This window comes from Vollenhovia emeryi, unplaced genomic scaffold (genome assembly GCF_000949405.1).
Source record: "Vollenhovia emeryi isolate VEMERY1.0 unplaced genomic scaffold, V.emery_V1.0 DF939127.1, whole genome shotgun sequence".
Classification (NCBI taxonomy): domain Eukaryota; kingdom Metazoa; phylum Arthropoda; class Insecta; order Hymenoptera; family Formicidae; genus Vollenhovia; species Vollenhovia emeryi.
Genome location: NW_011967239.1, coordinates 737,200 through 749,300, shown reverse-complemented (window position 1 = coordinate 749,300; position 12,101 = coordinate 737,200). Strand labels below are relative to the sequence as shown.

The window sequence follows — 12,101 nt, the reverse complement described above, 5'->3', positions numbered from 1 at the left end:
GTTGTCGCGGACGAGTCCGAAACGCCGTCCGCGGAGAGAGCCAAGGATTGCGATATCCCGGACGAATCGAGCGGCAACAACGTTGTCGCGGACGAGTCCGAAACTCCGTCGGCGGAGAGAGCCAAGGACTGCGATATCCCGGACGAATCGAGCGGCAGCAACGTTGTCGCGGACGAGCCTGAAACGTCGTCCACGGAGAAAGCCAAGGAGTGCGATATCCCGGATGAATCGAGCAGCAACGCGGATGACGTGCATGTGTCGCAGAGAGAGGCCGCGCTGTTGAAGAAGACAGAGTCTGAATCGTCGGACAGCAATCTGGACAATTCCGAGAAGAACGTCCAGCCGGAAAACCCGGAGTTCGTGCAGTTCTCCCACGACAAGCACGATGACTCGCAGATCGAGGGCCAGTCCATGGACGCGGAGGACCCGTTCGGCGGCGACAATCTCACACCCGAGCACGTGGAACAGGCGGAGACCGATGCGCTCGCCGAGAACGGGCTCAGCTTCAAGAAGCTGTACGAGCAGGGCGACAATCTGCAGGACGCGGTGAACGCGAGAAATAGCGACTGCGACGAGAAGCTGGGCGTCGATTCGGCGTTGAACGACCCGAAGTTGGCCGACGTCGACAAGGTCGCGGACGGCGTCGCCGAGACGTCGAGTAACGTGCAAGCCGCCGTCGACTCGCTCGAGAGCACGTCGATGGACGTCGATCTTCCGGGCGCCAGTGCGTCGGAGACGGAACCGGTAGACGTGTCCTCCGCGAAATCGCCCGCCGAACGAGACGAGCAGGCCAAGAAGAGCGTCGAGGAGATCGCACCGATAGAGGCGGACGAGGAGCAGACCGACGTGTTGCCGGGACAAGACGACGAATTGTGCATCATTCCAGACAGCATGAAGATAATAATACCAAATAAATCGGGCAAAACGGTGGACGACGCTCAGGGCGAGTCTACGGTCGCCAAGGATTCGAAATCCGAGGAAGCGTCGCAGAAATCCAATTCCGAGCTTGAGAAGGATGCCTCGCAGGATGAGTCGGTGAAATCGGTAACTGTGGAAAATAAAAGTACAGAAGAGAATGCCGTAAAGCAGAAGATGGTCGTTGAAGACGAGTCGAAGTCGGAAAATGTGGTCCTGATGGCGGATGTTATCAACATCGACGACGAGTCGAAAAATTCAGAAGTTGAGGAGATTAGTCATAAAGAGGTGTGTAAGCAGTGCGGCGAGGAGGGGGTGTGCAAAATTCGGGTGAAGATCGACACGGATAGTCATCTCGTGTGCTCGAAAACGTGCAAGGCGTTATTTAAAGCAGCCAATATCAAATCGATGGACATACCGAGCCAAGCGGCTCACTCTAAACAGGAGAAGCGTTGCGCGAGCTGTTTATTAATTATAGAGGCAAGTGACGAGCGAAATCTCTCGTGGGAGACAATGGAGTTCTGCAACGAGGAATGTTTGGGCAAGTTTCAACGCAAGTACGGAAGTTACTGCAAGAATTGCAACGGCGCGGTTCAAGCTGTGAGTTTAGGAAAGTATTGCGTGAGATTCGGATGCGACGTGCGACAGTTTTGCTGCTCGACATGTCTGGAGGAGTTCAAGAAGGGCCTGAAGGTGTGCAGTTACTGTCAGAAGGACATAAGTTTCAGCACGGACGGCTTCCTCGCGCCGGTCGGCGAGAAGGGGCAGTTTAAAGACTTTTGTACGCAAGACTGCATGGAAAAGTATTCCAAGTTGAATTCGACGGAGCCGCCAGCTACGGAGAAGAAGCCGTGCAGCGTCTGTCAGGAGGTAAGACGATCCTTCTGCTTCTCACTTTCCGTAAATGTATTATGGATAATCTTTTAAATGTAACGAATCTTTCTTTCTCGCAGCAAAAGCTCGTACACTGCGAAGTTCAGATATACAATAGCACTCCAGTAGCGATATGCAGCGAGCCCTGTTTCGCCGCGTTCAAGTTTGTGAAACAGGTGAAGCCTGAGCAGTGCTCTACCTGCAAGAAGTTTTTCGAATTGCCGAATAAGCAGCATTTTATTGTATTTTACGAAAACGAGCCCCACACGTTTTGCCACAAGACATGTTTAAATATATTTATCATAACGAATAGGAAAATAGTTCCGTGCAACTGGTGCAAAGTAAAGAAGTATAACTTTGATATGATTAAGAAGGAATTGAAATCGGGACAAACTCTGATGATGTGCAGCTTAAATTGTTTGACGCTATATCAGGTATGATATTTCACCATTTGAAATGAATATGTTACGCGACGAGGATACAAACTTGATCTTTTTTTATCTCTCCCGTAGGTTTCGATAAATGCGGTGTCTGCGAAACGAATTAACTGTGATTTATGTAAGGAGTACTCCTTAGCTCATTATCATCTCACAATGTCGGACGCTACGATACGTAATTTCTGCTCGTACAATTGCGTCATGAACTTTCAAGCGCAATACACCAAGTCGCCTATAACTATACCGTCGGGCGACGATCCTGTACCTACGGGGCTGCCCAAGAGGACCACATTGCCGCAAAGAAGCACGGCTCAGACCGTTGGCAGCGAGATGCCAAGTAAGAAGATTCCGGTCATCTCTTCGGTGACGAGCCTAGCCTCGATGGGAAACGGACAAGCGAGCCCGACGTCGCAGCAAAACAATATGGTGATGCCCGCGAACGCGAGTCAAGCGGCACAGATGGTCTACAAGCAGCAGGTCATTACCAGACCGCCTAGTCCGGTGAAAGTGCACAACAAGACGACTCAGTGCAAGCCTATAGTACATACGAAAGGGGTGTCCGTGCGTCCTCATCCCTGCACAAAATGGACGCAGACGACGGAAAAGGCGCAACAGGTGTTCGTACCCATACCAGTGCCAATTTACGTTCCGTTTCCAATGCACATGTATAGTTTACCTTTCCCAGTTCCAATGCCTTTCCCGTTGCCCATTCCGGTCCCGCTGTTTATACCTACTACGAGAAACAGCGCCAAGGGAATTATGAAAGATATCAAGAAAATACAGGAGAAGATACCGGCCGATCCGTACGAAGCCGAGCTCCTTATGATGGCCGAGATGGTGGCTACCGAAAAGAAGACAAACGACAGCGATTCGGACTCGGTGGACGATAGGTAAGCGAATTGATATTATTTACAGATTGTTTGACTGCAACAGTATCTGCGGTGTTTAATAGCAATAGGACGCCTCATTTCTGCGCTGAATAAAAACAAATGTAAAAGCATAAATGTGTCGATACTTTGCAAGCTGACGAGTCATTCGTCCTATTTGTTTCGTAAAAATTTGTTTTTTATTTATCTCACGCATCAAAAGCATATATTTTTGTTTAGGGAAGGTGCCACAGCTGGTCAAGACAATTTACATAGTGATGGTTTCAGTCCGGAAGCGGTTGATTCCAGCAACATGTTTGGAGAGGACATGTTGCAAGTGGCGCAAATGTTAAACATCGCCGCGGCAGAATTAAACGAGCCAGCGGTCGATTTGGAAGCTGCCCTGACTTCGAACACGATTACAGCTACACAAGCACCGCCGCAGACAGAGAACACTTTAGATAACGACGGTATGTGCAAGTTGATTGGAGGTTCACATTTCCCGAAACTAGAACTTGAATCAAGTTTCAGCATCGTGGACGCAGGCCTTGACAACTTGTCCTCTTTTTCAGTGCAATCGGAACGGCTAATGGTTGCCTCTAGAGGAAAGAAACGTGTGATCCCGTACAAACCGCGATCGACACCGACCAAACGGATGAGGCGTGTCTCCGGTACAAATGACATGCCGATGATGCCACCACCGGAGCCACAGCCGCCGCCGCAGCCGCGCATTTTGGAGCCGATGGAGAAACCTGACGCTAATATGGCATTAAAATATACGTTTGGCGTAAACGCGTGGAGGCAATGGGTTCGTAACTGCTTTTATTTGTACGACAACGAGACGGAAATATATTTACCACGAAAATTTGAAACGTACACAGGTGGTGGGGAAGAATGCTGAATTAGAAAAACAAAGTACACCCTTGAGGAAGATAAAATTGTTCAAGACAGATCTCCTGCAACTTACCGCGGACGAGTTAAATTATTCGCTATGCCTCTTCGTGAGGGAAGTGAAAAAACCGAACGGTTTGGACTACGCTCCCGATACAATATACTACCTTTGCCTAGGTAAAATCAACTTTGGCACGATGCGAGAGCGCCAGCGATTACAATTATATCGTATGTCTCTTTCATAAGCCTTTGTTTTAGTCTCAAGTATTTTTTCGTGAATTCGTTTTAGGAATACAGCAGTACCTGTTTGAGAATAACAGGATCGATAACATATTCACGGACTCGTACTACGAGAAATTTACAGATTGCTTAAACGAGGTAGCGAAAAAGTTCTCCGTGCTGTACAACGATACCCGTAAGTGTGTCTTATCACCCGTTGTGATTGTAAATTTTATTTTCACCAACTCTGTCTTCTCAAATATCATGTCATGTCGCCTATTTTACAGAATACATCGTGACCAGAGTGGAGGAGGAGCATTTGTGGGAATGCAAACAATTAGGTGCCCATTCCCCGCATGTTCTGCTAAGCACGCTTATGTTCTTCAATACGAAACATTTTAATCTCGTGGTGAGCTCATCTCGAAATTGACTAGTAAAAATCATTTAACTATTTGATATTGCGACACTAATAAAAGTTTCTTTTCAGACAGTAGAGGAGCACATGCAACTTTCCTTCTCTCATATCATGAAACATTGGAAGCGCAATCCAGCAGCCCAACCCGCAGCAGTGGCAGGGAAAGTTCCCGGTTCAAGAAATGTCCTTCTGAGATTTTATCCGCCGCAATCAGCTCTTGGTTAGTTATAATCTATCGTATGTTGGGTACATAAAAATTGTGTCAATGCTGATTCATCGGTACACGAAACATTCTACTAATTATTAATTTTTCTAAAGAAGCTAATTCAAGAAAAAAGAAAGTGTATGAACAACAAGAGAATGAAGAGAATCCATTGAGATGTCCTGTTAAGTTGTACGAATTCTATTTGTCGAAATGGTACGTAAAACATTATGACTGAACGAACGATAAAGACATTAAGTTTAATTTATTGCGATAGTTTTGACGCCATGTACCTACTCTTGCATTGAACTATTGCAGCCCTGAAAGCGTCAAGACGCGAAATGATGTCTTCTATCTATTGCCAGAACGTAGTTGTGTGCCAGACAGTCCGGTATGGTACTCGACATCGCCCCTCGCGAAGGAACAGCTCATCAAAATGTTATATCGTATTAAAATGGTTAAAGAAATTAACGTAGCTTTACTAACGACTTAATTTTACCTATTACAATGATCTCTTATATCGTCAAACCAACAAGTAAGAGAGGCAAGAGGAAGACTCATCTGTTTTAACACTTTGACTGCCATCCGAAAATGTGAGTTCAACCTCAGACTTAGCAATGTTACAATATCGTATATTTAATTATAAAAGTGAACATTTGAACAAGATTCCGTTAACGAAGTTTAATTTTTGGTACAAATTTTGTCTTTAGCATAAGAAGCTACGTTGTGATTTTTACCTATTGAATTGTGTGTATATGCAAAGTGTTAAAATGGTACGTGAAAATGCAGAAGAGGGATTACTACAAAAATGAGATACGAACAGAAATATAGGATTAAACAAGTTTTCCAGTTTTTATTGTATATTTTTCACTTCCCAATAAAAAGAAACTTCTTGATCATAAAAAAAAACCAATTTGTGAAATTGTGAAAGATACGACGTTATTTAAACTTTATCTACGAGAAGTAAAATTGCTAAAAGTTAATTTTTCTTCTGTTTTTATGTTTAATTCTATACATATATCTTTGTTAAAAAAAATCCATCAATTGTGAAACCCTTGAATCTTTTTACGATAATTATAGTAGCATAATAAACTCTAGCGATATGGATGTCATTACGAAGATACAGAATTGTAACAAAAAAACAAATATATTTATTTATTTCGTTCTATTTCCTCACAGATGTATTGAAAAATGCTGTACCCGATCAAAAGTTCATCCAGTTTTCTGCGGACGTACGAAAGCGCGCTTATGTTTTTGCCTACGTCTAGTAATTTCCATCTCGTGCAGTTTCGTGTACACTTCATTAAATATTTCATTCTGATCCTCCTCGGGAATGGTTTCCCTAAGTAAACAGAAAAAGAATTGCAAGTTAGAACGGTCTCAAAAACTCGTAGCATTGCGAGAGAAGTTTTGCTCCCTTACCGATACGTTTTCATCAGGTCGTACTTCTCCCAAGGCTACTCTCTTGCCTTGGCTTTTCTAATGCGCTTGTGACTAAGCAACGGTATCAAGTCTTCCACACCCTTCAACTCTTGACGTTCCCATCTCTCCAACCATGGACGAGGATTGAGCTGTACTTTAATCTCTCTTACAGATACTGGAGCACCTTCCACCACGTATTCCGGTTCCATGTCGAAGGGGAACATGCTATACTCTGGCGGTGCGTCTCGCAGGTACCGTAGATGCGGGTCCAAACTCTTCTCAAGCCTGAATATTCGCCGCGGGCGATACAGTCGACAAGAAATATTTCCAGATAATTTATGTAAAGCGTCAACTATGTTTACCTCAGACACTCTATCTTCTGTATTGCAGGATCGTAGAGCTCGTAAAGCACCTCGATTCCCTGGTTATCGACTATGTTCCTCACGAGGCCCTCAATCCCATTTCCTTTCTCTCGATGCATATGCCAACGAACTTGTTGACCTTCCCGGGAGCGTGCGACTCGGAATACGTCACAGCTAATACAGAACCGACGTAAAATTCGGGTATCCCTATGTGCTTGGGCCTCGCCATCATATCCATGCGCTCCAGCTTCTCCCGGAGCGAATTGCGATACTTGGGCTCCGGGTTCGGTAAAAATTCCGGATAAATGAACCGATACCTATCCGGGATCGCTCGCTTCTGCCTCTCGACGTTTTCTCCCGGCGTCTTATCGCTACTTGGCGACTCCTGTGCAGAGTCTGAGGCGACGGTGGAGGAACTCGCCCTGGTTGCGTGACCTGAAAGACGGGTTTGTGCAATTTCTCAAGTACTTTGAGGAAACGACGTCGAGGCCGTGCACTCACGTTGTCGAGCATAAGCCGGGTGAGAGTAATTCGAGGGGGAAACCGCAGAGGGCATTGTGGTGTACAGATTTAAGGCATTACTGGACATTAGAAAGATAAAATAAGATGAAACAAGGGGAATAAGATTAAGTAATGCCCACTGGGCATTGGTGTACAAGATTTTGGTCAGCGGTTTCCCCCTCGGCGAGTAATTTAACTTAATGTAACCTACGTAGAACTCTCGCCGCTCGTAGTCCGCCATAGCCGCGAGAGAAAATCCTCGAGATCACGACCATTGTTTCAATCTTCTATTATTGGTATTGCATGCATTTAAACGCGCATAAACCTCTCTCCTCTCTTGAAAAGGCGCGAAAACATATTTCGGCAGGGAGGTAGACGCGAGTGTTCGAAATAAGCAGCTAAATTCACGAAATAGGCGAACACCGACGAACACGTCGCGCCGCAAGAGATGCTGTGCGAAATCGAAATTGGCGTTGGCGCGCAGCGACCGAGACGACATCTGCCGGCTGTTGGCTTGGCGAGAAGCAGAGAGCAGAGAGAAGTTTCTCATCCATGGTGGAACTTGGAAGAGAAGGATCTGGAATGTGCCAGACGGACTATCCCCACTCCTACCCCCACCGCCGCTGCAGCGTACTAACGTGTTAACGTTTTCTCGGCTGGCATCACTGTCTGGAACGTAGCGGTTATTGGCGGTTGTTCGCCGAGCGTCTGTGAAGATACAGAGAGACAGGTGAAGCGTGCAGCTTTCTCCGTCGGATTTCTGTAAGTACGTCGCGATTAAAAGTAGCGCGGTGTGCGCAGCGCGTAAACGAGCGTCTGTTGACGAATTTGCGTTTACAGGATAGCAAGATTGCGGGTGCGCGTCAGGGACTGATCTCCGCGGCTCCGCGTGGTGAACACTGATCCTTTGAGGTTAAGCGAGGCCGCACGATGAAGAGATCGCACTCGCGAAGGAACGAGGAGGAGAGCGAGGAGCGCTCTCGCAAGCGCAGGGACCACAAACGCGACGACGACTCCCGCAGGGAGTCGAGACGCAACGGCGACCACCGGGCTTCCCGGCACCGCGACGATCGCCGGGACCGCTCGAGGCGGAACGACGACGACGAGCACAGGGATCGCTCCAGGCGGGACGACGACGAGCACAGGGACCGCTCCAGGCGGGACGACGACGAGCACAGGGAGCGCTCGAGGCGGGACGACGGCCACCGCGGTTCCAGGCGCGACGACCGCGGAGATCGCAGCGATCGCGGCGATCTCGGTGACAGCGACGGCGGCGAGAGGCGGGAGGAGATCGGTAGCAGGTACTATGGGGAGCCGGACAAGGCGCGGGAAAACCCGGCGGACGCCAAGCAGAAGCGGACAGTGGATCTGCTCACCTCGAGGACCGGCGGCGCGTACATCCCGCCTGCCAAGCTGCGTATGCTCCAAGCGGAGATCACCGACAAGTCGGGCGCCGCTTACCAGCGTATCGCGTGGGAGGCGCTGAAGAAGTCGATTCACGGATACATCAACAAGGTCAACACCAGCAACATCGGGATCATAACGCGGGAGCTGCTACATGAGAACATCGTTCGCGGCAGAGGCCTACTGGCGCGGTCCATCATCCAGGCGCAGGCCGCGTCCCCTACGTTCACCCCGGTCTACGCCGCGCTAACGTCCATAATCAACTCCAGGTTTCCCAGCATAGGCGAGTTGGTGCTGAAGCGGCTGGTCCTGCAGTTCAAGCGTGGCTTCAAGAGGAACGACAAGCCGCTGTGCATATCTTCGGGGACCTTCGTGGCGCATCTGGTGAACCAGCGCGTGGCCTACGAGATCATCGCCCTGGAGATCCTGACTCTGCTGCTGGAAACGCCGACGGACGACTCCGTCGAGGTGGCCATAGCGTTCCTGAAGGAGTGCGGCATGAAGCTGACAGAGGTGTCGCGCAGGGGCATCGAGGCCATCTTCGAGATGCTGAGGAACATACTGCACGAGGGACAGCTGGACAAGCGAGTCCAGTACATGATAGAGGTGATGTTCCAGATCAGGAAGGACGGATTCAAGGATCACGAGGCGGTGCCGGAGGAGCTGGACCTTGTGGAGGAGGAGAACCAGATGACGCACTTGATCAGACTGGAGGACGAGATGAACGCGCAGGACATATTGAACGTGTTCAAGTTGGACCCGGACTACCTCGCCTCCGAGGACAAGTACAAGCAGCTGTTGAAAGAGATTCTCGGCTCGGACGTGAGCGACTCGGAGGGTGACGACGATGACGGGGAGGAGGAGGAGGAGGGGAGCTCGGACAACGACAGCGGCACGGAACAAGCCGAGGGCAAGGAAGGGGTGATAGTCGACAACACGGAAACGAATCTGACCGCGCTTCGACGGACCATATACCTGACGATACACTCCTCGCTCGACTTCGAGGAGTGCGCTCACAAGTTGATGAAGATGCAGCTGAAGCCCGGGCAGGAGATCGAGCTGTGCCACATGTTTCTAGACTGTTGCGCGGAGATGCGGACGTACGAGAAGTTCTTCGGCCTCCTGGCCGGCCGGTTTTGCTCGATCAACAAGATGTACGTGACGCCGTTCGAGCAGATCTTCAAGGACTCCTACCACACGATACACCGCCTCGACACCAACAAGCTACGAAACGTGTCCAAGTTCTTCGCCCACCTGCTGTTCACAGACTCGATATCGTGGAGCGTGCTCTCGTGCATAAAGTTGAACGAGGAGGACACGACGAGCTCCAACAGAATATTCATCAAGATTCTGTTTCAGGAGCTCTCAGAGTACATGGGCCTGGCGAAGCTGAACGAACGGGTGAAGGACGTGACGTTGCAGGAGGTGTTCGAGGGACTGTTTCCCCGAGACGATCCGAAGAACACGCGTTTCGCTATCAACTTCTTCACGTCTATCGGCCTGGGTGGCTTGACGGACGACCTGAGAGAACACTTAAAGTCTCACCCGAAGCCGGTCGCCGTGGCGCCGATAATCACAAAGGAAGAGGAGCCCTCGAGCTCCGACGACGAATCCACCAGCTCGTCGTCCAGCTCCAGCTCCAGCTCGTCCAGCTCATCGACGAGCGACTCTTCTTCGTCGTCGTCGGAAGAGGAGGTGATTCAAGTTTCGACGAGGAAGAGGAAGAAGAAGGTGCAGCACAAACGAAGAGAAAAGAAGTCCAAGTCGAAGGACAAGAAGGAAGAGAAGCCCAAGAAGGCGCAGAGCAGGAGGAAGAAAGGCAAGACGTCGAAAAAGGACAAGTGAGACGAGACACTAGGACCTTAGTGACGTGAAAATAATCCTTTCCCCTTTTTTTATAAGTGTATGATAACTATCTATTCTGTACAAATTACATTCTACTTTTTAGCTTTACTTTCTAGAATACGAAGCGAGCAAGGAGGATAATAAATACAGTATTCTACTTTGTATGCCGTTTAATAATCGATCACGAGACGCGATAGTGTCTCGCGCCAAGTAGAAGCTAGCTAGAACCGCGCGCGCGAGACCGACCGTGTTAAGGATCACATCGAGATCAGATCCGTTCGTTTTTCTCGCGGTCGACAGTTTGCGTACACGCAAAACTATCCCCGCCATTCTCGTCGTGTAACGCGGCCTGTAACGTTTCGACATTTCCAGGAGACTGCGAGGAGCGCCCGCGCGTCCCCGAGTAATTTTTCCCGGGATTTAAGCCTAATCTACAATGTGCTTTCTGCATCTAGAAACATTTTATTTTATATAAACAAATCGAAACGCTTAAAACATTTGTCGACAATGTACAATTGTACAGTATATAATATACAATTCATTCACTTGCGCAAACTTTTTAAATGTATTTAGTGACTACAAAATAGAATGTTTCTAGATACAGAGAGCACATTGTAGATTAGACTTGAGTCTAGCGATTTCTCATTTTCACAATGCGTCCGGGACGGGGCGAGCGGAGCCGGCTGGTCCGCGTGACCGTCGGAGTCTACACCGGAGCCTCGCGCCGTCCCTGACAATGAACACAAGATGGCAACGGTACCAAGAGCGCGGCACGCCGCCGCGACCGCGCCTCCACGTCGCTCGCGGATGCGTGTGCGGCATGCCGTCGCGCGAGTGTGTGCGTGACGCGCGGGGAGGTACGCGAGCTATTTTGACGGGAAGGTCACATGACTAGACGGCTGTCGGCGTCCGATTCACACAGAGACGCGTGCCGCCGACCGCGCGTCGTAACCGAGCTATGCGGCGTTGCGGCCTACGACGGGCGGCGCGAGCGCGCGCGCGCACACACGCGCGTGACGCGCACACACCTGCTCTCCTCGACGCGGCGAGGGGTCCGCGGGGACCCGACCAGGTCCGTCGGACGAAGGGAGAGAGGGACTCGCAGTGGGTCCTACATAATCAAAGTGAAATTGTCCTTCTCTCGCGGTTGTCTCTCCGCGTCTCCTTATTTTGTATTGTATTTTTAGATGTCATCGGCTCCGATGAGATCCTCGCCGGTTTAGCGCGTCCTGGGAGAGTAGATTATCCTTATCCTGCCTTCCATCGCTACGTCCCCGTCCAAGCGGAGCGGTGCCGACGTGCTCCGAACTGGCCTCCGCCTGCCCTAAATACCAGGTCCGCGTGTTGTAGCTGCGCCTAGGGTCGCGAGGAGACCCGGTAATTCGCGATAATAGCATAGAGTGATACGGGCGTTTCGCGCGGCGCCTACGCGACGCCACGGTAACGTCGGTCTGTTGTTTTCTTGCTCCGGCACTGTTCGCGACAGGCGCGGTGGTGCGCAGTAGGTGGCCGGTTGTCGCGAGAAGGGGGAAGAAAAGGGAGGAGTACGGCTCGACGTCGTCGTCTTCGTCTTCGCCGCCGCCGCGGCGGCGGCGGCGGCGGCGGCCGCGATGCTCGTAGAGGGGAACGAGACAGGCATGCCGAGTTTACGGTGATTCTTTACCACCGAGCGGACGCGTGCGCGCGGCCGAGCGGGGCTCGCGGCACGCACACCGAGGCATGCGTGCAGAAAAAGCTGTCTTGCAATTG

At 50.1% G+C, this 12,101-nt stretch overlaps 3 protein-coding genes across 3 annotated transcripts; 2 read left to right on the top strand and 1 right to left on the bottom strand.

Moving 5' to 3' along the window:
• Positions 1-324: 324 nt before the first annotated feature.
• LOC105568769 (zinc finger MYM-type protein 3-like) lies at positions 325-5,727 on the top strand. The gene is made up of 11 exons (XM_012024680.1): positions 325-1,785; positions 1,869-2,222; positions 2,301-3,115; positions 3,380-3,561; positions 3,664-3,899; positions 3,973-4,159; positions 4,272-4,397; positions 4,489-4,610; positions 4,689-4,836; positions 4,935-5,034; positions 5,137-5,727. Exons 1-11 carry the CDS (start codon positions 412-414, stop codon positions 5,309-5,311), a joined length of 3,819 nt encoding a protein of 1,272 aa, XP_011880070.1. The 5' UTR covers positions 325-411; the 3' UTR covers positions 5,312-5,727.
• Positions 5,728-5,949: 222 nt separating this feature from the next.
• LOC105568770 (39S ribosomal protein L19, mitochondrial-like) lies at positions 5,950-7,562 on the bottom strand. Its single transcript, XM_012024681.1, is given in 5 exon segments — positions 5,950-6,160; positions 6,241-6,525; positions 6,603-6,687; positions 6,690-7,037; positions 7,315-7,562. Coding segments are annotated over 5 exon segments (912 nt in total). The 5' UTR covers positions 7,379-7,562; the 3' UTR covers positions 5,950-6,030.
• A 127-nt stretch (positions 7,563-7,689) lies between these two features.
• Positions 7,690-10,514, top strand: LOC105568768 (pre-mRNA-splicing factor CWC22 homolog). The gene is made up of 2 exons (XM_012024679.1): positions 7,690-7,865; positions 7,944-10,514. Exon 2 carries the CDS (start codon positions 8,034-8,036, stop codon positions 10,350-10,352), a length of 2,319 nt encoding a protein of 772 aa, XP_011880069.1. The 5' UTR covers positions 7,690-7,865; positions 7,944-8,033; the 3' UTR covers positions 10,353-10,514.
• Positions 10,515-12,101: the final 1,587 nt, after the last annotated feature.